The sequence below is a fragment of the Mus musculus genome, chromosome 9 (assembly GCF_000001635.26).
Source record: "Mus musculus strain C57BL/6J chromosome 9, GRCm38.p6 C57BL/6J".
In the NCBI taxonomy this organism is placed as follows: Eukaryota; Metazoa; Chordata; class Mammalia; order Rodentia; family Muridae; genus Mus; species Mus musculus.
The window spans coordinates 24624544-24649493 of NC_000075.6; the positions used below are offsets into that span (position 1 = coordinate 24624544).

The 24950-nt window shown below is 38.4% G+C and overlaps 2 protein-coding genes across 11 annotated transcripts in view; one reads left to right on the plus strand and one right to left on the minus strand.

Moving 5' to 3' along the window:
* The window catches only part of Dpy19l2 (dpy-19-like 2 (C. elegans)), a 139411-nt gene that overhangs the window by 67497 nt on the left and 46964 nt on the right, over nt 1-24950 (minus strand). For 8 of the 10 annotated variants that reach the window (XR_870529.3, XR_001778933.2, XR_379122.4 and 5 more), the window contains 5 exons: nt 21759-21836; nt 20519-20605; nt 19169-19228; nt 6656-6736; nt 3607-3708 (listed from right to left, as the gene is read on the minus strand). Coding sequence is in view for 7 of the 10 variants with exons in the window: in XM_006510428.4 (XP_006510491.1) it covers nt 3607-3708; nt 6656-6736; nt 19169-19228; nt 20519-20605; nt 21759-21836 (408 nt within the window). In the remaining 3 variants the exon portion in view is untranslated. Of the gene's footprint in view, nt 1-3606; nt 3709-6655; nt 6737-19168; nt 19229-20518; nt 20606-21758; nt 21837-24950 lie in introns of those variants that run through there. The other 2 variants (XM_006510427.4, XM_017313436.2) reach the window with 2 other exon arrangements.
* On the plus strand, nt 642-1285 carry Cypt4 (cysteine-rich perinuclear theca 4). The gene has a single exon (NM_173412.2). The coding sequence runs from the start codon at nt 673-675 to the stop codon at nt 1132-1134; it is 462 nt and encodes a 153-aa protein (NP_775588.2). The 5' UTR covers nt 642-672; the 3' UTR covers nt 1135-1285.

Below are 24950 nucleotides of genomic sequence, written 5' to 3' on the forward strand. Positions count from 1 at the left end.
ATAAGGCAGTCTTAGATGCCAAATTGTAATAGGTAAGGTGATGCCAATATGAAATACATATGTTTTTTGCTGTTGTTGTTGTTATAAGTCAGGATATGTCTTTATAGGACACTTTTTTTTTTTTTTGCTGTTACTACTTGTAGATGATCCTCATATCAACGTACTCATAACAGTGTCCTATTACTTTGAGTAGTGATTAGGTATAATATCTAAAATACAATGAGAAGACTAAGGGAAAGTCAGTGTAAGCAAAAGTAGAGTAGGGATTAAATGAAGTCGCAAACTTGCACAGAATTTCAGCACAGTCTAATTTAGTATAAGAAGACGGAAGAAAGCTTAAAACATTTATCTTCCAGAGGTTTAAGTAAAGCCTCCTATTTTCAACAAGACTTTGTAATTCTAGTATATTGACCCCCTAGAAAGTGTATGAAAGTGGCACTTTTTGATGAATAAGGGACATCTGAGATTCTCAGGCAGTCTGATCTGGACTCCCTTCATACTCAAGGTGGTCAGAGATAGGGCATTGTGAGGTTTCAGCCACTCTTTAGCTGCCTTTGGCTAGGGAGAGCTTTGCTGACCAATCAGGGCTGAGGGGTGTGGCCCACCATTGTTCTGACAGGTAGATAACCAGGGTGCTCAGAGCTCTGGGGCCAGTCCCTGGAGAGCTCCGCTATGACTCGGGTGGCCAAGAAAGTCCACTGGTCTAGAGCAGCAACAGCAGCAGCCGCCGCTGCCAAAGCCAAAAGATCGAAGCTTAAGAAGAAGCGAAACCCTAGATCTAAGCTTCCCAAGAGATCTCGTCACTCCTTAATTCGTTCTCATTCTCGTTCCTGTTGTTGCTGTCTTCGTTCTCGTAGCAGAACTACATTAAAGATTACGAAGAAGGGGGAACAATCACTGCGAAGGAGAATTAGGAGACGAATCAAGCGTGCTACTGAACTTCGATTGATGCGAAGTCAAATGGAGCAGAGCCAACGGGAGCTGATCGAACCGGAACCGACTGAACCTTTGGAGCCAAATGAGATTACAGTGGCATTGTTCTCTCATGAGAATGCCAATGTGTCTGAGCCAGAGGAAGTTCCACCATACCTCGACAGAGACCTGGCTCCGAATGGAGAATTGGCCAACTCCTAGACTCCGAATGGGTCCAAAGAAAGACCCATGAAACATCAGTGAACGGGTCTGGGAGCTGAGCTGTGGTCCTGTTAAAGCCACTCTTCACCACAAATTAATTTGTATGATGGTGAAAATAAAATCAATCAGATGTGAAAAAAATGGAAATTGATCTACCTGAAGACTCATTTATAGCACTCCTGGGTATATACCCAAAAGATGTCCCACCATGCTACAGGAGCACATGTCCCACTATATTCATAGAAGCTTTATTTGTGGTAGCCAGAAGCTGGAAACAGCCCAGATGTCCCACAACAGAGGAATAGATACAGAAAATAAGGTTCATTTACACAATGGAATACTACTCAGCTATTAAGAACAAGGTTATCATGAGTTTTGCAGGGAAATGGATGGAACTAGAAAATAGCATCTTGAGTGAGGTAACTCCGACCCAAAAGAACATGCATGGTATGAACTCACTAAGTGGATGCTAGACAAAAAAGTACAGAATACCCAGATACAATCCACAGAACTGAAGAAGGCTATTAAGCCCAAGAGCCCAAATGAGGATGCCTTGATCCCACTTAGGAGGGAGAAGAAACCAATCACAGGAAGTGGGAGAATGGGAGGGACCTGAGTGGGAAAGGGGACAGGGAGGTAAGAGGAGAGCATGATCAGGTACTGGGAGGAACAGGACTGAATCCCTGAGGGCCAGCAGAAAGAATGGAAACAGGCAACCTCAGGAGGTAGGAGGTGGGGGAACACTCTAGAATGTACTAGAGACCTGCGAGTTGAGGCACTCTCAGATCTTAAACTGAGGGACCTTGGATGAAATCCCTGATGGTGAGGAGAGGGAACTTGTAGAGTCCACCTCCCGCAGAAAGACAGTGCATCAAATGAGGGATAGGGTTGCCATCTCACAGTCAAGAACTCTGACCCAGCATTTTTCCTGCCTGAAAGAACTGCAGGAACAAAAATGGAGAACCTGAGGAAAAGGAGGTCCAGTGACAGGCCCAAATTGGGATCCAGTTCAGGGTGAGGTCCCAAGTCCTGACACTATTACTGATGCTATGGTGTGCTTACAAACAGGGGCCTATTATGACTGCCCCCCGAAAGGCCCAATAAGCAGCTGAAAGAGTCAGATATAGATATTTACACCCAACCAATGAACAGAAGCTGGTGACCCCGTGGTTGAATTAGGGAAAAGCTGAAAGAAGCTGAGGAGAAGGGCAATCCTATAGGTGGACCAGCAGTCCCAACTGTCCTGGACCCCTGGGATCTCTCAGACACTGAGTCACCAACCTGGCAGCACACACCAGCTGATGATATGAGGCCTCCAACACATATAGAGCAAAGGACTGCCAGGTCTGGACTCAGTCAGAGAAGATGCACCTAACCCTCAAGAGACTTGGAGCCTCAGGGAGTAGGGAGGTTTGGTAGAGTGTGGGGGACATCCTCTTGGAGATGGGAGAAGGAGATGTGGGATAAAGTCTGGACTGTAAAAAACGATTAAAGAATAAATTTAAAAGAAGAAACAAGTCTTTTTTTCTCTCTGAAGCCCTACTATAAACCAGCTAACAGATAATTTGTTATTAATAACAGTTTCTGATTTATGAGATAAGAGAAAATAAAATGTCATTATGTTAACTTAGAATTTGTGGGTACTAAGCAAAGACAGAACCAGAGACAACATTTTTATAGCCTAAAAAGAAAATTAAGCCCCACATTGAGGAGGAATATTTCATTGGGGTTTTAAGGACCCATACAAGCCAATGTGTCTAGTTATTTCCAATGTAAATGAAATAATTTTTATATGGTTTTTGTCCTCTTAGTCCATTATCCTCCAGCAAGGCAATGATTTAAAGGCTCTTAGCTTGAGTCTTTTTAAAAGATGACTGACCTACCATTCTATTTGTTTGCATTCACTAGTCGTTTGCCTTTTTAGGCAACAACCTGTTACAACTTTATTTAAAAAAAAAAAAAAGTCTTAAAAAAAAGATTTTTTCTTTTTTTATTAATTTTCTTTTTTTTAATTAGGTATTTTCTTCATTTACATTTCCAATGCTATCCCCCAAAATCCCCCATATCATCCCCCACCCACTCCCCTACCCACCCACTCCCACTTCTTGGCCCTGGCGTTCCCCTGTTCTGAGGCATATAAAAGAATTTTAATTTCACTTTTCTAACTGAAATCTCAATGGCCGGGATTGCTCAAGGGGAATTATTTGTAAACATAGTGATTACTTCAAGATTTTTTCTAACTTCACTGATTTAATTATCATCCATAGTGTTTTCAGATGCAGGTTACTAGGCATCTGTTTTATAGATAAAATTGGTGATAAATGCCATATGGTTAGCAAACTCTACAAGAAAAAGCGTAAGTTGTGTGTTTTCAAGTACAAATTTTATTTTGTTTCAAACTAAATGGAAAGCTAGCATACCACAAAATCATTGTATGTGTGCAGAGAATGATAAATAGAGAAGCATTCTTACCGCTTGTTCCATGAAGTCAAATTCGGGAGCACAGGTGTATATTAAGGTATCAAAATCTGTATACCTTAGTATTCTGGCTGCTATAAGGTCACTCAGGCGAATCTGAAAGAAAATGAGGCAAAATGAATAAAAATTAAACAAATGGTGTAGCCATTGATAGATAAATGATATCGCCTAAGTGTACCAACATCTACAGTGTAAGTAATTACAAGAAGTGTACGTGTGCCTCAGAATCAAAAATCCACAGAGATGAGTGTATTATGAATTAGCTATCAAGACTACTTAAAATAAAATTTCTATCAAGTGTTCTGGTTAATTTTTGTCCAGTAGACATAAACTGGAGTCTTTTGGAAAGAAAGAACCACAATTAAGAAATTGCCTCTGTCACACTGTCCTGTGGGCATGTCTGTGATACATTTTAAAAATCAATTATAGATATCAATGGTCCACTCTATTGTGGGTAATACAAATACCAAAAAAAAAAAATGGGTTGTATAAGAAAGTAAGATGAGCAAGCAATAGATCATAAATCAGTAGGAAATGTTGCTCCACGGTCCCTTCTTCAGTTCCTATCTCCAGGTTTCTTATTGAGCTTCTGCCCAATGTTTCTCAGTGATGAACTGTAAGCTGTTTTGGTCAAGATTTAATAAATGCAACATAGTAAAGTGTCATGAATGCCATTGGAATAAACAACCACTTTCTATTTGGACTGAAGTCCCTCTCCACTAGGTGCAACCCATACCTGCCACCCCAAAAGATGCAATTCATATGTGGCACCATTATCAAGCCAAGAGGTGTGGCTAGAAAAGTCATAGACACTAGGGCTGATCTTAATACTAAATGGGCATAGTATTAAACCATCTCCTTATGGCTCATGGTTATACCTACACATCAATATATCTCTCAACCCTCAACTGAGATACTTCTATACATAGTATGTAGCGTTAACACAGACCCACAACTGGCCAAGGGTGGAGAATAAAAGACTACAAAATACTCAACCCTCCAAAGGCTTAGGGATCATTGTGGAAGGTGATGCAAGGTGTGATAGCCAGAGCAGTTGATGACTACAGCAAAGCATTTAGACACCACAGGGAAGCTGCACCTATGTACCTACAGCATCTGTAACTGCATGCACAGACCAAGTCAAACAGAATCCCAGCATGCTCTGAGGAGTTAGTTACACAATCCCACTCTATGCCATGGAGTGACTAGAAACTGTTAGCTGCTGGGAGAGGAAGAGAGAGTTTTCCCTAAGATGGTAGTCCTTAGAAATTTGGCAAAACTCCAGTCAGTGGAAGACCATATACATATCCAAGTAACAGGACGGCATAAACAGGTCTTGAAGAGTTTGAGAATAATGGACAAAATGTTCTGTGGATAGGAAAAAAGAGTAGGAGTGGGAGGAGTTGATGTGAAGAGGTGAATGGTTGAAATACATGGTGTAAAACGTGACATTCTCAAATAAATAAATAAATAAATAAACAAATACAGAGATCGTAAGAAGTGGAAAGAAGTCAGAAAAAAATCATCAGAGATTGTAAAGCTAAAGCCAGTGTTTGCCTGAAGTAAACTACTGTGGAGTTAGTGACATTTTTAATCCTATAATATGCGTGTGTGCACAGTGGGGGACACTTTTAGTTCACCTTTCAGTGAACTGCATGTCATGAACTTTTCTAAATATGGTTTTCACAAAGCCTCACATACTGCCTGTGATTGGTACTTCTTAACATTTTCACACATCTATTCATCGATGAAATATGAGAATTCTCTTTCATAGGAATCATGGCTACACTTAGTATGTTGACTTATATGACACCATCTACCAAAGCCATTCAAGAACCCTTGCTTTCTGCCACTGAGGAGACAATTATTTTTCCACTATGAGTCCTTTGATGCATGAAACATTGATTCAACTTCTCTGAGAAACACAAAAATCATTTTACCAACTTTGATGGCTACCTGTGTTCACCACTAACTCAATACTGGATCAACAAGAGTTAACACTTTTCAACTTAAAATAGTCCTGGCAACTAATAATAACAATAAAATTACTAAATTTTCACTTAGAGAAAGTCATTTGGACTACCATCACACCATCAATTATGGATCTATAATCTGATCATTTACCATAAAAATGACTGGACTATATTTTTCGTTTCATCGGATGATGATGTGTAAGTTTCCTTTTTAGATTTGCAGAGTTTGAGTAGGAATAGGAGAAATTGTGAGAAGTAAAATTACCAGCCAACTAAATGGACAAGAAATATCTAAATAGTCTAAATAAAGTTAAATAAAAAGATACCTTACTAAATTAAAACCGGCACCTCACATCCTAGAAACAGAAACAACAAATATACCAAAGAGGCCATGGTTGCCATCTCAGTATGTAGGAAATGGGGTTTTATACATTGAAGGTTTTTCATGTGAGTGTGTTCCATTCTCTTGGCCATTCCCACCTCCTTTGCTTTTGCAGAAGCAATACTACAATTGGTTGCCAAGCATAACGTAATTCTTTACAGGGAAAGCCACACAGCACAGAATTAGACAAGGAAATTTCCACCTACCCTTTCTTTTGTTACCTTCATGTATGGTATGCTTATTTCTTTTTTTTTTTAATCTTTTATTTTTTTAATTAGATATTTTCTTTATTTACATTTCAAATGTTATCCCCTTTCAAAGATTCCACTTCAAAAAATCCCCCTCCCCTCCCCTGTCCCCCTGCTCCCCAACCCACCCATCCTCTGCTACATATGCAGCTAGAGACATGAGTACCACCATGTGATTTCTTTGATTAGTGGTTTAGTCCAAGGGAGCTGGGACTGTTTCTGGAAGACTACATTGGCATTGACTGAGACATTTTTCCTGGGCATTCACTATTCCTTGTTGATTTGCAGAACTTTATGATCAGCTCTGAAGCCTATGTGCTTGGAACTTGGACACATAGAAGTCCCAGTACAATAAAGAGATATGAATAGGCTGCTTCAAGTTCTTACCCAGTTGTGTATTGTTAGAAATTTTATTTACTTTTTAAGCAGAATATACTTACATGGTCTGAAACACCACAGATTTTAGATGTCAGAAATTTCAAAATAATTGTTCCACACCACCAAAAACAGCCTTGGATTAGCTAGAAAATAAATAGGATATGACTCAGTTCAAAATATTCAATGCTATGAGTAGAAGAGCAAGACTAAGTCATGTGAGATGCACCAGTATGCTGGGAAGAGGGAATGGCAAGACAAGGAAAGCCCTTTACAGTTCTGTTCATTAGCAAGGAATTAAATTTGATAACACCGTGACACTGTCATGCCTAAAACATCAGAGTACTACATATCCTAAGTCTAAAAATAATTCTAAAAAAATCAAACCAAACAAAAAAACCTTCCCTTTAGTCTCTTCGAAGACATAGACAGTTTTATTCCTAAACATTATCCTCAGCTAAAAATCAAGCCTCAGAGAGAGCACTGAAGAACAGTGGATAAAGGAGCAGGGTAAGAAATATTGAGATCCCAAGGTTGGAGGGGAGTGTATCTTCTGGACATGCCAGGGCAGGACCACTAGAGTCAAGAACTCATGCAGCTGGAGCTGGCTGCACATGACCTAAACAGGTCAAGCGAGTCTACACTTTAGTATGATTGAAGGAGTTCACAAGCCCCATGAATAGCTGAGGATCTAAGGAGAGATATCTGATGGTATCTGTGGGAGAGAAAGTCTATCTCTTAGGAGTGTGGTCACTAATATATCAACAACAGAGTATGTGAACAGCATATACTAGACTCCATAGGTTATTTTAAAAAGAGGAGGAAAGGACCTAAACTTGAGGAATGGGGAAATGGGGCTGAATCTGAAAGGAGTTAGTGAGAAGAGTATAGCCAATTCTTAAAAGAAAAATACAAATATTTTACTAATATTAATATTTTCCTGACCTTGAGCATGAACTTGGCAGATGGTCCCACATCCCAAGAGGATTCTCCACGAGGCAGGCACCCTAGCACACCCAGGATCTTAGCATCACTGGTGAGTGGAACACAACATCTATTCCAAACCAATCGTGACAAGCCTGTGACAGCAAGAGCAAGGACACAGGAGCCCTGCCTGACCAGCCGCTCAGGTTCCTGATGATCGGTGCTGGTATTCCTTGGTTTCAAACACACCAGACAGCCCCACAGTCCCCAGAGGAGACACCACTTCCAGGTGCTGTAACATGTCCACAATCTTAGGATTTCAGAATACCAGGAGCTTGGTCACACCAGGATCTCAGGGTCTCAGAGGAAGCTTGACTGCCAAGAACTCTGACACACCCAGAATCTCAGGTTCACAGAATCCCGGAATCACAGGATCACAGAGAAAGCTGGACTCTGAGGAGTCCTGAATCAACTGGGATTATAGGAAGGACAGGCTCCAATTAGATATACTGAGGGCAACAAACACTTGAGATAATCAGATAGTAGGAGGCAAGCATAAGAACAGAAGCATCAGAAACCAAGGTTACTTGGCATCATCAGAACCAAACTCTCCCACCATCATACCAGAAAAGCAAGATATGGATCTAAAGTCACTTCTCACAATGATGATGGAGGACTGTAAGAAGGAAGTAAATAACTCCCTTAAAAAAATACAGAAAAATGCAGGTAAATAGCTAGAAGCACTTAAAGAGAAAACACAAAAATTCTTTAGATAGTTACAGGAAAACACACCAAGCAGGTTAAAGAATTGAACAAAACAATCCAGGATGTAAAAATGGAAGTAGAAACAATTTTAAAAAAATCACAAAGGGAGACAACTCTGGAGATAGAAATCCTAGGAAAGAAATCAGGAATCATAGATGCGAGCATCAGCAACAGAATACAAGAAACGGAACAGAGAATCTCAGGTGCAGAAGATTCAATAGAAAACATGGACACAACAATCAAAGAAAATGCAAAATGCAAAAACATCCAGGAAATCTTGCACACAATGAGAAGACCAAACCTAAGTAAAATAGGTATAGATGAGAATGAAGATTATCAACTTAAAGGGCCAGTAAATACCTTCAACAAAAATATAGAAGAAAACTTCCCTAACCTAAAGAAAGAGATGCCCATGAACATACATGAAGCCTACAGAACTCCAAATAGACTGGACCAGAAAAGAAATTCCTCCCAACACATAACAATCAGAACAACAAATGCACTAAATAAAGATAAAATATTAAAAGCAGTAAGGGAAAAAAGTCAAGTAACATATAAAGACAGGCCTATCAGAATTACACCAGACTTTCACCAGAAACTATGAAAGCCAGAAGAGCCTGGACAGATGTTATACAGACACTAACAAATACCAGCCTAGGCTACTATACCCAGCAAAACTCTCAATCACCATAGATGGAGAAACCGAAGAATTCCATGACAAAACCAAATTCACACAATATCTTTCCATGAATCCAGCCCTTCAAAGGATAATAAAGGGAAAACTCCAACACAAGGAGGGAAACAATGCCCTAGAAAAAGCAAGAAAGTATTTCAGAACAGAATCCCAAATCTAATAACAAAGATAACAGGAAGTAACAATTACTTTTCCTTAATATCTCTTAATATCAATGGACTCAATTCCCCAATAAAAAGACATATATTAACAGACTGGCTACATAAACAGGACCCAACATTTTGCTGCATACAGGAACCGACCTCAGGGACAAAGAAAAACACTACCTCAGAGTAAAAGGCTGGAAAACAATTTTCCAAGCAAATGGTACCAACAAACAAGCTGGAGTAGCCATTCTAATTTGAGTAAAAGCGACTTCCAACCCAAAGTTATCAAAAAAGACAAGGAGGAGCACTTCATACTCATCAAAGGTAAAATCTTCCAAAATGAACTCTCAATTCTGAATATCTATGCTCCAAACGCAACATTCATTAAAGAAACTTTAGTAAAGCTCAAAACACACATTGCACAGCACACAATAATAGTGGGAGAATTTAACACCTCACTCTCATCAATGATCTAAAGAGTCCCATATCCCCTAAAGAAATAGAAACAGTCATTAATAATCTCCCTACCAAAAAAAAAAAAAGAGCCCAGGACCAGATGGGTTTTGTGCAGGGTTAAATCATACCATCAAAGAAGAACTAACTCCAATTCCCCTCAAACTATTCCAAAAAATAGAAACAGAAAGTACTCTACCCAATTCATTCTATGAAGCCACAATTACTCTGATACCTAAACCACATAAAGACCCAACAAAGAAAGAGAACTTCAGATCAATTTCCCTTATGAATATCCATGCAAAAATATTCAATAAAATTCTCGCTAACCAAATCCAAGAACACATTAAAATGGTCATTCATTGTGATCAAGTAGGCTTCATCCCTGGGATGCAGGGAATGTTTAAAATATGGAAATCCATCAACATAATCCACTATATAAACAAACTCAAAGACAAAAACATGTAACCACATGATCATCTTGTTAGATGCTGAGAAAGCATTTGACAAAATCTAACACCCATTCATGATAAAAGTCTTGGAAAGATCAGGAATTCAAGGCCCATACCTAAACATAATAAAAGCAATATACAGCAAACCAGTAGCCAACATCAAACTAAATGGTGAGAAACTTGAAGCAGTCACACTAAAATCAGGGACTAGACAAGGCTGCCCACTTTCTCCCTACCTACTCAATATAGTACTTGAAGTACTAGCCAGAGCAATTAGACAACAAAAGGAGATCAAGGGGATACAAATTGGAAAGGAAGAAGTCAAAATACCACTCTTTGCAGATGATATGATAGTATATATAAGTGACCCTAAAAATTCCACCAGAGAATACCTAAGCCTGATAAACAGCTTCAGTGCGGTAGCTGGATATAAAATTAACTCAAACAAGTCAATGGCCTTTCTCTAGACAAAGGTTAAAAGGGCTGAGAAAGAAATTAGGGAAACAACACCTTCACAATAGTCACAAATAATATAAAATACCTTATTGTGACTCTAACTAAGCAAATGGAAGATCTGTATGATAAGAAAGTCAAGTCTCTGAGGAAAGAAATCAAAGGGGATCTCAGAAGATGGAAGGTCTCCCATGCTCATGGACTGACACAGTTAATATAGTAAAAATGGCTGTCTTGATAAAGCAATCTACAGATTCAATGCAATCACCATTAAAATTCCAACTCAATTCTTCACAGAGTTAGAAAAGTCAATTTGCAAATTCATCTGGAATAACAAAAAACCTAGGATAGCAAAAACTGTTCTCAACAATAATTGAACCTCTGGCAGAATCACCATGCCTGACCTCAACCTGTACTGCAAAGCAATTGTGATTTTAAACAACAACAACAACAGCAACAACAACAAAACGAAAACTTCATGGTACTGGTACAGCAACAGACAGGTATATCAATGGAATAGAATTGAAGACCCAGAAATGAACCCACACACCTATGGTAATTTGATCTTTGACAAAGGAGCTAAAACCATCCAGTGGAAAAAAAGACAGCATTTTCAAAAACTGGTGCTAGCACAACTGGCGGGTATCATGTAAAACATTCCGAACTGATCCATTCTCATCTCATTGTACAAAGCTCAAGTCTAAGTGAATTAAGGAATTCCACATAAAACCAGATACACTGAAACTTATAGAGGAGAAAGTGGGAAAAAGCCTTGAAGATATGGGCACAGAGGAAAAATTCCTGAGCAGAACAGCAATGGCTTGTGCTGTAAGATCAAGAATCGACAAATGGATATTAGTCCCCTATCAGATTTAGGATTGATAAAAATCCTTTCCCAATCTCTTGGTGGCCTTTTTGTCTTATTGACAGTGTCTTTTGCCTTACAGAAGCTTTGCAATTTTATGATGTCCCATTCGTCAATTCTTGATCTTACAGCACAAGCCATTGATGTTCTGTTTAGGAATTTTTCCCATGTAACTATATCAGGCCCCCAATGGAGAAGCTAGAGAAAGCACCCAAGGAGCTGAAGGGGTCTGCAACCCTATAGGTGGAACAACAATATGAACTAACCAGTACCCCCAGAGCTCGTGTCTCTAGCTGCATATGTAGCAGAAGATGGCCTAGTCGGCCATCATTGGGAAGAGAGGCCCCTTGGTATTGCAAACTTTATATGCCCCAGTACAGGGGAACACCAGGGCCAAGAAGTGGGAGTGGGTGGGTAGGGGAGCAAGGCGGGGGGAGGGTATAGGGAACTTTTGGGATAGCATTTGATATGTAAATAAAGAAAATGTCTAATAAAAATGAAAAAAGGAAAACAGAACAAAACAAACAAAATAAAAAACAAACAAAAACAAACAAACAACAAGAACCAGCAAATGGGATCTCATAAAATTGCAAAGCTTCTGTAAGGCAAAAGACACTGTCAATAAGACAAAAAGGCCACCAACAGATTGGGAAAGGATCTTTACGAATCCTAAATCAGATAGGGGACTAATATCAAATATATAAAAATAACTCAAGAAGTTGGACTCCAGAAAATCAAATAACCCCATTAAAAAATGGTGTACGGAGCTAAACATGAATTCTCAACTGAGGTATACAGAATGGCTGGGAAGCACATGAAAAAATGTTCAACATCTTTAATCATCAAGGAAATGCAAATCCAAACAACCCTGAGATTCCACCTCACACCAGTCAGAATGGCTAAGGTGACAGCAGATGCTAGCAAGGATGTGGAGAAAGAGGAACACTCCTCCATTGCTGGTGGGATTGCAAGCTGGTACAACCACTCTGGAAATCAATCTGACCGTTCCTCAGAAAATTGGGCATAGTTAGTACTACCAGAACATACAGCAATACCTCTCCTGGGAATATACCCAGAAGATGTTCTAACAGGTCACAAGGGCACATGCTCCATTATGTTCATAGCAGCCCTATTTATAATAGCCAGAAACTGGAAAGAACCTAGATGTCCCTCAACAGAGAAATGGATACAGAAAATGTGGTACACTTACACAATGGAGTACTACTCAGACATTAAAAACAATGAATTTATGACATTCTTAGGCAAATGAATAGATCTGGAGGATATGCTGAGTGCAGTAACCCAATTCCAAAAGAACTCACATGATATGCACTCACTGATAAGTGGATACTATCTCAGAAACTTAGAATAGCCGAGATATAATTTGCAAAACACATGAAACTTAAGGAGAAGGAAGACCCTAGTGTGGATACTTCGTTCCTTCTTAGAATGCGGAACAAAATACCCATGGAAGGAGTTACAGAGACAAAGTTTAGAGCAGAGCCTGAAGGAATGACCATCCAGAGACTGCCCCACTTAGGAATCTATCCCATAAACAATCACCAAACCCAGACACTAGGCAGATGCCAACAAGAGCCTGCTGACAGGAGCCTGATATAGCTGTCTCCTGTGAGGCTCTGCCAGTGCCTGGCAAATACAGAAGTGGACGCTCAGAGTCATCAGTTGGACGGAGCACAAGGTCCCCAATGAAGGAGCCAGAGAAATACCCAGTGAACTGAAGAGGTCTGAAGCCCCATAGGAGGAACATTAATATGAACTAATGAGTACCCCCAGAGCTCCTTGGAACTATACCACTAATCAAAGAAAATACATGGTGGAACTTGTGGCTCTAGCTGTATATGTAGCAGAGGATGGCCTAGTCTGTCATCAATGGGAGGAGAGGACCTTGGTCCTGTGAAGGCTCTATGCCCCAGTATAGGGGAATGATAGGACCATAAATAGGAGTGGGTGGTTTGGGGAGCAAGGTGAGTGGGTACGGGATAGGGTATTTTCGGAGGGGAAATTAGGAAAGGGGATAACATTTGAAATGTAAATAAAGAAAATATCTAAAAAAATAAAAATAATTTTAAAAAATTTCCCTGTACTTTCGGGAATGTGTGTCTTTCTTTAGGAAAAAAATAATTGCTCCCATCTGAGATTCAGAACAAGGATCCACACATAGGAAAGAGCACACTCGGGATTTGTCTTTTTGGGGTGCCTCATTCAGTGCCTCTTCCTTCCATTTACTGAAAACTGTATTTCATTCTTCCTTACAGGTGAATAGTTTTCCACAGTGCATATGTACCACATTTCCATTACCTGTGCATCAATAAAAGGACATTTACATTTGTTCCATTTCCTAGCTATTCCGAGTACAGCTGCAATAAACATGTTTGGATGAGCAAGAATCTGTGGCATAGGACGTCAAATACTTTGGAGTAGAAGATGCGAGCCATATGGAATATCTACTTTTGGCATTTGGGGGATTTTCCATCTTTATTTTCCTAGTGACTGGACCACTTTGCAATCCACATAGAATTAGGGTTTCCCTTTTCCTACATTTTTACCAGCATTTGTTATCATAGCTTTCTTGATTTTAGCCATTCTGACTGGAGTAAGGTAAAAATCTCAGAGTAATTTGTATTTCTATTTAAATAATTTTAAGAGTGATGGACAGGTTGGGGGATACATTTTAACCTTTTATTTCTTCTTTTGAGAACCCCTTACACAGATTTGTAGCCCATTTTTGTTTGTTTGTTTGTTTTTGTTGTTGTTGGGGTTTTTTTGTGTGTGTGTGTGTGGTTTTGTTTTTTAGGTTGGGTCTTGTTTTCTTGACTCTGTTATTTTAGTCGAATTGAGTTGGAACCAACCTGGAAGCCTCCTCATTAGGGACTACCTCTCATAGTTCTTGGGGAAGCTGTGTAAGCTGCCAAGGGAGAAAAGCAATTAATTTTCCTACATAGATACGCTGCCTATGAACTCTAACGACTAAAACAGCAGGATTCCGAAAGGTACAATAGTGAGAGTTATATCCTGAAGTAGCCTAGCTTAAAAGGAGGGAACTCATGTTGGTCATGATTATCTAGTCCACTCCCTCTGGTTGGCAAGACAAAGGACCATAGAATTTGCGTACTCTACATATTTATCCTCCATTAGATATATGGCTGGTAAAAAAAAAAAAAAATCCCCTGCATTTGTAGCTGGTCTCATCACTTGATGAGGTGTGTCCTTTGCTGGACTTGGTTTTTTGCTGACACTGGAGAAAGACAATATCTTTAAGAAATTGTGCTGATCACTGGATAGCTCAGGCAGAAGGATGAAACTTGATCTTTTTCTTGCATCTTGCATTAAACTAAACTCCAAATGATCAAGAACCTTAACATAAGACCTGATGTCCTGAACCTGAGGGAGGAGAAAGTAGGGAATGTGCTTGGACTCAATGTTATAGGAAAGGACTTTCTCAACATAAGACCAAAAGTGTAGGAATTGAGACCAACAGTCAAAGTGGGGCATGAGCTAGCTAGCTAGGGATCTCAAAAGATAAAACACAAACATCTGAGGAACACTGTAAAAATTGTTCAACATCTTTAGCTGTCATGGAAATGCAAACTTTGACGCTTCATTTTACTTCATTCAGAATGACTAATATTAAAAAACAAAAATGACAATAAATGCTGACAGGGAACATGTACTCACTGTTGTCGGAGTTCAAACTGCTGCTGGTACTATGAAAATAAGTGTAGAAGGCTCCCTAAAGCTGAAAATAGATCTATCATAGGCCCACCTATAACACTATTGGGTGTATATGCAGAAGGACTCTATATCCTACTACAGAGATTCCTGATTCATTACTCTCATATTCACAACAGATCAAAAATGGAAGCAGCCTTAATGTCCATCATATTGAATGCATATTGAAAATGTGATGTATTTACATAACTGCCTAGTACTCAGATGTTAAGAAAAGTGAAATTCCGAAATTCACAGGTAAATGATTAGAGCTGGAAATAATCCAAGTGAGGTAAGCCAGACCCAGAAGAACAAATGTTACATGTTTTCTCTTATTTGTGGATGCTATCTCTGAATCTTCAGATATGACAGTTCCTTTTGAAATACCCACACAGTATTAGTAATTAGCAATTAGTATTAGAAATTAGTAAGAAACTGTAGATGGAGGATCAGTGTTTTCAAGAGGGAGTGACAGGGTGAAGTGGTCTCAAAGTGTTAGAGGGGAATAATAGAGCAAGAAGGGTTAAGTCAGTGTAGGATGTGTGAGGACAGAGTAGAGGAGTATCTGACGAGGACTAAACAGCATTAGAGGCATTTAGAAAAAGCTATAAGGAAACCTACAATTATAGAAGCTTTCATGTGTGTATGCATGCATGTATGCATGTATGCATGTACATATGCATACACACATGACATGTTAAAGTAGATGTTCTTTCTTTTTCTCTCTTTCTCTTTCTTTTTCTCTCTTTCTTTTTCTCTCTTTCTCTTTCTTTTTCTCTCTCTTTCTCTCTTTTTCTTTCTTTTTTCTTCTTTTCTTTTTTGTTGGTTCCGGCCAGGCAGAGGCCACCAATAAGATATATCCCCACCACATTCTAAAATCTCCCTTTCTTCATTCCTTGCTGTTTTATGAACTAGAATTAATCCCCCATTGTTTCTTTCTTAATAAGTTCTATTAGTTATCATTGATCTAAGAATGCCTTCATTCCCCTTTCATTGTACTTGTTTGAGTGATAAGTGTCCCCATTAACCTGTGCATTTGAGTGCTTGGTCCCTGGTGACGGTGCTGTTTACTGAGTTTTGGGAGGTGCAGCCTTACTGGAAGAGTTCATCCCTGAAGCTTTGAGAATTCAAAGTCTCAGGTCGCTCCAGACTCACAGTCTCTGCTCTCTGCTTGTGGTTGAAACATGAACTCTCAGCTTCCTGCTCATGCTGCCAGGCATGTTGCTTGCTGTCATGACTCCCACCAAGACAGGCTCTTAACCATTTAGAGCTGTAGGTACAAATCAATTCTTCCTTCTGGAAGTTGCCTCTGGTGATGGTGTTTTACAGCAACAGAAAAGTAAGGGAAATGGACGCCCTCTCTGTCCATAGAATTCTTAATTGACATTTTCTTCAGACACTGACAAGAATCCTACCAGCTCCTGCCAGTCTCCACACTTGGAGACGAGGATCTTCAGATGCTGTTATTCTTCTTAGTTTTACCCTTCTGGGCAACACTCTACTTTTCCCTAGCTGATAACAAGATTTCTTTCTTTAGTCTTCATTTTCCAAATTGTTGTTATAACGTATCTTGCCTTGAATATCACTGGGTTTATATTAACCAGGATTCATCTTTTGACAGATTATAAGTTTGATCAATTGCTTTTCAAGTATTTCCTAGCCTAATTTTGAACCCTTCTAGAATTTTGGTGATATAAATATACCAGATCGTTTCTTTATTGCCCATGCATCTCTGAGGTACAGTCATGTCTCCACTGTGTTCTTGACTTAGATCAAGTTGTTTCTCCTGCCATATGTGTCTGCTAGAGATGCTGTCTACTAGCTGTGATTCATTCTTGCCATAAACACAGTCACAGGATTTTAAACTTAAAATTACTCTATTTCTCAATTATATCGTTCTCAAGTTCTCTTTTTAAAACTTTCTATTTTCTGGTTTGTTATAATCTCCTATCTAAATATGTTTACTGAAGCATTTTATGGTGACTGTTTTTAAAAGTTCCTCAGATCATACTACTGCCAAGTCCCCCTCTCCCCTCCCACTCTATTATTCACAGCCTGCAGTATTCACCAATATGTTCCAGTCAAGGTTTGTAAAACATCTGCGCCAAGGAGAGAACAGGCTTTGGGTTTTTTGTGCCTGATTTTTTTCATTTTGCATAATTCCCTCCAGCTCTGTGAATTTTCTATATATCACAGGATATCATTCTTATTTATAACTGATGATATTATATTGTGCATAGGCACACCTCATTTTCTTTTTCTAATGATAAGTACCTTCATTGATTCCATGTCTTAGTTATTGAAGATAGTCTGCCATAAACATTGACTGTCAGGTATCAGTCTGATATATTGATGCTGTTTTCATTGGCTGTAAACCCAGAGTGCCAATATGGACAGAATAAGTGCTAGCATTTCACACCAAGGTATGACTACAGTTCATGATAACTTACTGTGTGTTTTATGAATACTAGAAAATGGGCATACCCAAAACATAAAGTAATATGGAGAGGTAGGAGTTGCCCTGGTCAAAACAATGGCATTCAGTAACTATCATATTGTATACCATAAATACACTAAATGACTACAGATAAGGAGTTAGAAAGGCTAACTACTCTAATCACTATACACTATATACAAGTCCCAAATGATCACATTGTACCCTATAAATCTATACAATTAAAATGATTAGTAAAAATAAAAGTCTTCCAAAGATTCCACCATTCTATTCATCTCAATGCTGACACTTACTGATTGAGTTTTCTAACTCATTTTTCTCATTCTCACTATGATTGGTGGTTGCTACTGCATCTGGTGCATTATGAATCATGTGAAATACAGAATGTGGAAATCCTTTTAATATCCCATTTTAACCCAAAATGATACTACATTTCAACTTATATAATACCTGACCTTTTATATACTCTTGATAAAATAATAATTTAGTTTTTGGAATCTATGCAGAGCTGCTTTTGTTAGTTTAGTTCACCTGGCACCTTGTATGGCTTCATCTCAACCCAAATTCATGTACATTAAAAGGGAATGCACCTCACTAGTCCTCTTGCCATTAAAGGGAGGGTGGCAGACACCAGGTTTGTACAGAAGAGAGAGTTCTTCCCTTACAAATTTTTTTAGTTTGGATCTCAAATGTCCTCCAAGGAAGGTATGCTGAAAGAAGGGCTTTCTCAGAGTAGCAAAGATCAGCTCAACAGAATTCAGAGCCAACGCCTCTGGAAGGTAATTGGATCATAAGGGCTCTGACCTTTCAAATATTAATCCACTTATCAATTCCTAGACTAACAGAGTTTGGGAGTGAAATCTCATTATAAATGTTTGCCTCCTCCTTCCCTCCCTCTCTCTTTTACTTCCGGGTTGCCATATGTGAGCAGGTCTTGAGTAACCACATCCTCGTTGCTGTAGTGCTCAGCATCACTGCTGCTCAGAAACAACAGAGCCTAGTGGCAATAGCCTGGCACCTCTGACACATGGGACAAATACACCTTTTGTCCTTCAGGGTGATTTTTAATTTTTGTTAAAATGATGAAAAGAAGACTGATGCTACTGTTTTCCTGTTACCTGTCTTGATGACCTCCATGGCTCCCCATTGAGGCCAGAGAGGAATAGTCAAGGTCAGATCATCAGGGTGGACCATGTCCCTGGCTTAACCTTTTGGGTTTCTCTCCACACCTTTGTCTCCTGGCTACTGATAGAATTCCTGCTCAGTCTCTGCCAGTAGAAAATGCTAAAACAACAGATTTTGATGTTCAGTTTGGCAAATTTTTCTAAATGCCCCACTACCACAGTTAGACTTAGTGCTTTCAATAGTCCATGAGTAAAATAATCGATGTCCACTAATTTTATCAAAATGATACTTCTCTAAAATTAAGTCTACTGTATCTTAGAAGTGTCATGTTATCAACTATATGGTAGACAAATCCTTCTTCATTTTCATCATAACCTACAGAAATGTCTCAAAAAGAGCATGAGATCCCATTACATTTATTTATTGATGTATTATTCAATGAAATCTACTTCATTATGCTTAATAAATAAAAATGATGAATTGAAGGAAAAAAAAACAAACACTGTTCAAATCTTACCCAAAACTGAAGTTCAGTGCCTCCCAATTTTTGGATTTTGCTTTTCTTTTGCATTATTGCCTAAAAGAATGGAACCAAAAAATGGATGAAGGAAAATTAATATTTATATTGTACAATCCCTCTCTCCTGTCTTAACTACATTTGTTATTTTACCTTAATTACTGACTTTTCAAACTGTGGACAATATAAACTTTATTGAAGATACAGAAAAGTGCTTGTGTGCTGAGATATTCCCTCTGAATCACGTCTCTACCTCACTGAATCACGTGGTCCCATTCTTTGCAGGTTGTTCCTGGGACAAGTAGGTGGGATTAGGTATACTGGCACCATTTGGTACCATGCTGAGAAAGGCAACCTTCAGTTTTAAATGCGGACACATGGCTTTTCCTCTGTCTCCTCATTTTCACCTGATTACATAATTGGGAGGATACAATCTCACACATCATAGAGCCCCCTATACTTCCCTCTCTTCTTACACCTGTGTTTTTTCTCAGCAAAAATACAGTGGGCTCATTTCTACAGTCATACCCTATTTATTTTAATGCTTTGCAGGCATAGGTCTTTGCAGGCAAGATTGGTTATTAGTGGTTTTCTACTTTGCTTTAAATGGGTGGAGGTGATGGACTAGCTGAGTTTAGGACAGAGAATAATAGCTATATTAGTAGGTATCAGCAGGGGTCTAGTGTTGTAATATTTTAGACCAACCGAAGCTTGCTTGAGGTACTCTTGAAAACAAACGACCATATTTTATTGCTTATATTGAGAGTGATGCTTCAATAAACCCATTTTCTTACTTTTAGCCAAGCTTCTGATATGCTTAAGACAAAATTGAGAATATTCTCTGCTCTCTCCAATTTAATGGAGACTCTAGCAATACTAAAGCAAAAATTGCCTTTCCCAGGAGCACTGCCTTAATTGAATCTTTGGAGATTGCTCCAGAATTCTCACATTTTTTTATTATTACATCCTTTCTTTTTATTTTATTTTCTTCTTCTTCTTCTTCTTCTTCTTATTATTATTATTATTATTATTATTATGTATTTCCTTCATTTACATTTCCAATGCTACCCCAAAAGTCCCCCATACCCTCCCACACACACACACTCCCTTACCTACCCACTCCCACTTCTTGGCCCTGGCGTTCCCCTGTACTGAGGCATATAAAGTTTGCAAGACCAACAGGTCTCTCTTTCCACTGATGGCCAATTAGGCCATCTTCTGATACATATGCAGCTAGAAACACGAGCTCTGGAGGATACTGGTTAATTCATATTGTTGTTCCACCATGATAACACAATTCTTTGCATTCTCCTTTCCACCAAAATTTATGCTTGACTTTCTGCAACTTACCCATGTCACTAACAAACATGAGGAATAATATGAACTTAAGTACATTGAATTCCCAAACATCAAAATGAAGCATAGGGCAACCGAACTCTGGAAAATGGAAACAAAAATGATTCATAGTCATTACATGTATTCATACTTTGAAGACAGGTAGGTAATTGTGTCTTTAGATTTTTATTAGTGTATATATATATATATATATATATATATATATATGTATGTATAGAAAATGAAGCATAGGGCAACAGAACTCTGGAAAATGGAAACAAAAATGATTCATAGTCATTACATGTATTCATACTTTGAAGACAGGTAGGTAATTATGTCTTTAGATTTTTATTAGTATATATTTACTGTACTCAATATATTTCATCATGTCCTTTCATGTAATAGGCCATATACTTTGATCATATCATATAAACCACTGATTATATAAATTTCATTCATATAAATATTAATGTGTTTGGCTAAATAAAAATAGAATTTCAAGTCACTGCTAGGATTGAAGAATTAAAATTCAAGTTTATAAATTACTTACAACAGAATTTAACTATCTTCTATGTAGGGCCATGGTTTTCATAGTTTGAGTATTGGAGTGACATAATAAGACAGTGATGAATAAGCTTTCACTGATGATTTGTTGCATCATTTTATGTAGGATATATTTTGTTATCATTTTGTGTTTTTTTAAGCAAGATGTGTTTGGAAACTAAGATAAAAATGCAACAATATAAAATCTCGGTTGCAGAATTTCAGAGTTGTATAGTGTTAACAATAGGAGGTGTAAAGGGGAAATGTATTTTGAAATAATGACAATATTAAAGTGTAAAAATAAAGATTAGAGGGCTGGAGAGGGGGCGCAGTAGCTTAGAGTGCTGGCTGCTCTTGCTGAAGATCCAGGTTCAGTTCCCAGCCCCCACATGGCAACTCACAACTATCTGTAACTACTGTACCAGGAGATATGATGCCCTCTTCTTCACTCTATGGACACTGCACACAATGTATATACATGCATGCGACAAACACTCATACACACACAAACAAAAATAAGCACATCTTTAGACAGGACAGTCCATCTACTGTATGGTTGCCAGCAAAGGCACAGGACAGCACAGCGTGACATGGTGCTTTTGATATCTTGTGCCTAAAGTGCCACCAAAAACAAGTGCCCCATAAAACAGAAGTAGTTATGCTCTAAAATTGAGATATTTTGATATTAGACTTGTAATATTAAAAATATTACCATATTGACATAAATGATCTTCTGAAATTTGCTTGGCTCAATGTATCCCACAACATACATGGGAAATAATGAGGCTATCTGGAACAAAAATACAAAAATCCAACTGTGAAAAAATTGTTGAAAACATACAGTTCACTATTCATTTAAAACAAGAAATACAAGGGAACACGTTTATTTCTTATGAGAGCAAAAAGAGTTTATCTAACTTTTCAGTGGGGAAAACATAGAAAAGTATAGGCATACATAAATGCATGGTATCCATAGGTTTTTATTATTGCTGCTATTGTTTTGTAGCAAGGCAATTAAGACCTAAGAAGATAAGTCACAGGAAATAATGGAAATTGCTACTTCTGACAATGATATTTGGGGAATTCCTCTTCTAGTATAGCCTTGCAGGAGGAACATTGGATGAAGGGTTCTAATTGTGTGACAGGTGAAAAATAACAGCCTAAGCAGGCCTACTGGGTAGGAGGGCACACCAACAGATGCCTCCTAAATTCCAGGGCTTCAATTTGAGGCTTGAAAGATCTACATTATAGGAGTGAGCCAGAAAGAAGGAAGCTATAATAGAGAACAGAACCCACTTTTGAATCATCTTACTCTTTGCCAACAAATTAAGATTGCTAGTACTTTTGCCTGTTGTAAACAGATTCATTATTCTCTGGGGAAAAATTATTACCAATTTGTCCTTAAGCTAATTCTACATCACATACAAAAAGCAACCAGGCAAGTCAGAAGAATAGGTAAGAGGCCTGCCTGCACTCAGAACCCTCCCATACCCTTGGTTCATATTCCAAAGAACCAACCCCACTGCCACCTCTTCCTGCCCCCAACGCCTACCCCCACTCCACCAACTGTGTGCATATCTGCCGCTCAAACACAGTCCATCCAAGGCAGATGAACAGGTGCAGGCCAAGCCAGCCAGAAGAACAGATAGGTGAACTCAGAGACTCCCTGATGGACCAGAGATCACATGTGCCTCCAAACATTAGAAAGGCAACCCACCTGAAATGTCTTCCATTCTCTCAGTGTTCACCAACACTATTCCCAATTCCAACTCCTCTCCTTATCAATATGTTCCACCCCACAACTTGAGTGGAGACTCTCTTCTGGGCCAGAGGTCATTAGAAAATAAGAAACAAAACACACATCCAACAAAGACAAACTCAAAAGTCGGCACCTATACCTATAATCGTCCCAAATCCAAAAGCTTAGATGCCAGTGAAAAAAGCAGAATCAATACCAGCGAGGACAATATATCACCACCAGAGCCCAACTATCCTATGACATCAAGTTCTGAATATTTCAACATAGCTGAAGCACAAGAAAATGACCTTAAAGCTATCTTTATGAAGATGATAGAGGTCCTTAAAAGGGAAATGAATAAATTCCGTAGAGAAATCCACGAAAGCTCAAACAATTGAAAGAAATGAATAAATTACTCAAAGAAAGCCGGGGGTAGGGGGGACAAACAGTTGAAGAAAATGAACAGAGCTATTTAAGGTCTGAAAATAAAAAATAGAATCAATAAAGAAAACACAAAGTGAGGGAATTCTGGAAATAAAGAATCTAGGTAAGCAAACAGAAAGTACAGATGCAAGCATCACGAACAGAATACAAGAGACAGAAGAGAGATTTTCATGCATTAAAGATATGATAGAAAATAGATATGTCAGTCAAAGAAATGTTAAATATAAATTACATTACTGTTATAAGACATCCAGAAAATATGGGACACTATGAAAAAAACAAACCTAAAACCAATGGAAATAGAGTAACAAGAAGAATTCCTGCTCAAAGGCCCAGAGAATATTTTTAACAAAATCATAGAAGAAAATTTTCCTAATCTAAAGAGGGATGTGCCTATAAAGGTACAAGAAGCTAACAAAACACCAAATACTTGGACAAGAAAAGAATGTCCTCTTGCTACATAATAATCAAAACACAAAACATACAGAGCAAAGAAAGATATTAAGAGCTGAAAGGAAAAAGGAGCACCCACATATAAAAGCAAGCCTATTAAACTTACACCTGACTTCTCAAAGGAAACTCTAAAAGCCAGAAGGACCTGCATAGATGTTCTATGACACTAAGAGACCACAGGTGCCAACCCAGAGTACTATGCCCAGCAAAACCTACAATCACTACACATAAGATATTCCATGATAAAGTAAAATTTAAACAATATACACAAATTCAGCCCTACAGAGGGTACTAGAAGGAAAGTTCCAACACAAGGAAGTTAAGTACACCCATAAAAATTCAGGATACAAATAATCTCTCAACAGCAAAACCAAAAGAAGGGAAGCATGTGTTCTTCTCTCCTCCCTCCACTGCCTCTGTCTCTGTCTCTCTGTCTCTCTGTCACTCTCTCTCTGTCTCTCTGTCTCTCTCTCTCTCTCTGTCTCTCTCTCTCTCTCTCTGTCTCTCTCTCTCTCTCTCACACACACACACACACACACACACACCAAAACCATCAAAACAACAATAAAATAACAGGAATTAACAATCATTTGTCATTGATAATTCTCAATCAATGGACTCAATTCCCTCAATAAAAATATACAAAAATCAGGATTCATTCTTCTGCATACAAGAAACATACCTCAACATCAAAGATAGATGTTGCCTCGAGTAATGAACTCAAGAAGCAAGACAGTGTAGTTATTATAATATCTAACAAAGAAGGCTTCAAAGCAAAATTAATCAAAAGAGATAAGGAAAGACAGTTCATACTCATCAAAGGAAAATTTCAACAAGATAACATTTCAATTCTTATCATCCATGTGACAAATGCAAGATCACCCACACATATAAAAGAAACATTTCTAAAGCTTGAATCATACATTGGACCTCACACATTAATAGTGGGAGATTTTAATATTCCATTACCACCAACAAACAGATCATCCAGAGAAAAACTAAACAGAGAAATAGGGGAGCTAACAGACATTATGAACCAAAAGGACCTAACAGATATCTACAGAACATTCCATCCAAACACAAAATAATATACCTTCTTGTCAGCACCTCACAGAACTTTCTCCAAAATTGACCACATACTTAGTCACAAAGTAAAACTCAAGGAATGCAGGAAAAGTTAAATAGCCCCCTATATCCTATCAGACCACTATGGATTAATGCTGGATGTCAACAACAACAGAAATAAAAAGCTTACAAAATTCGTGAAAA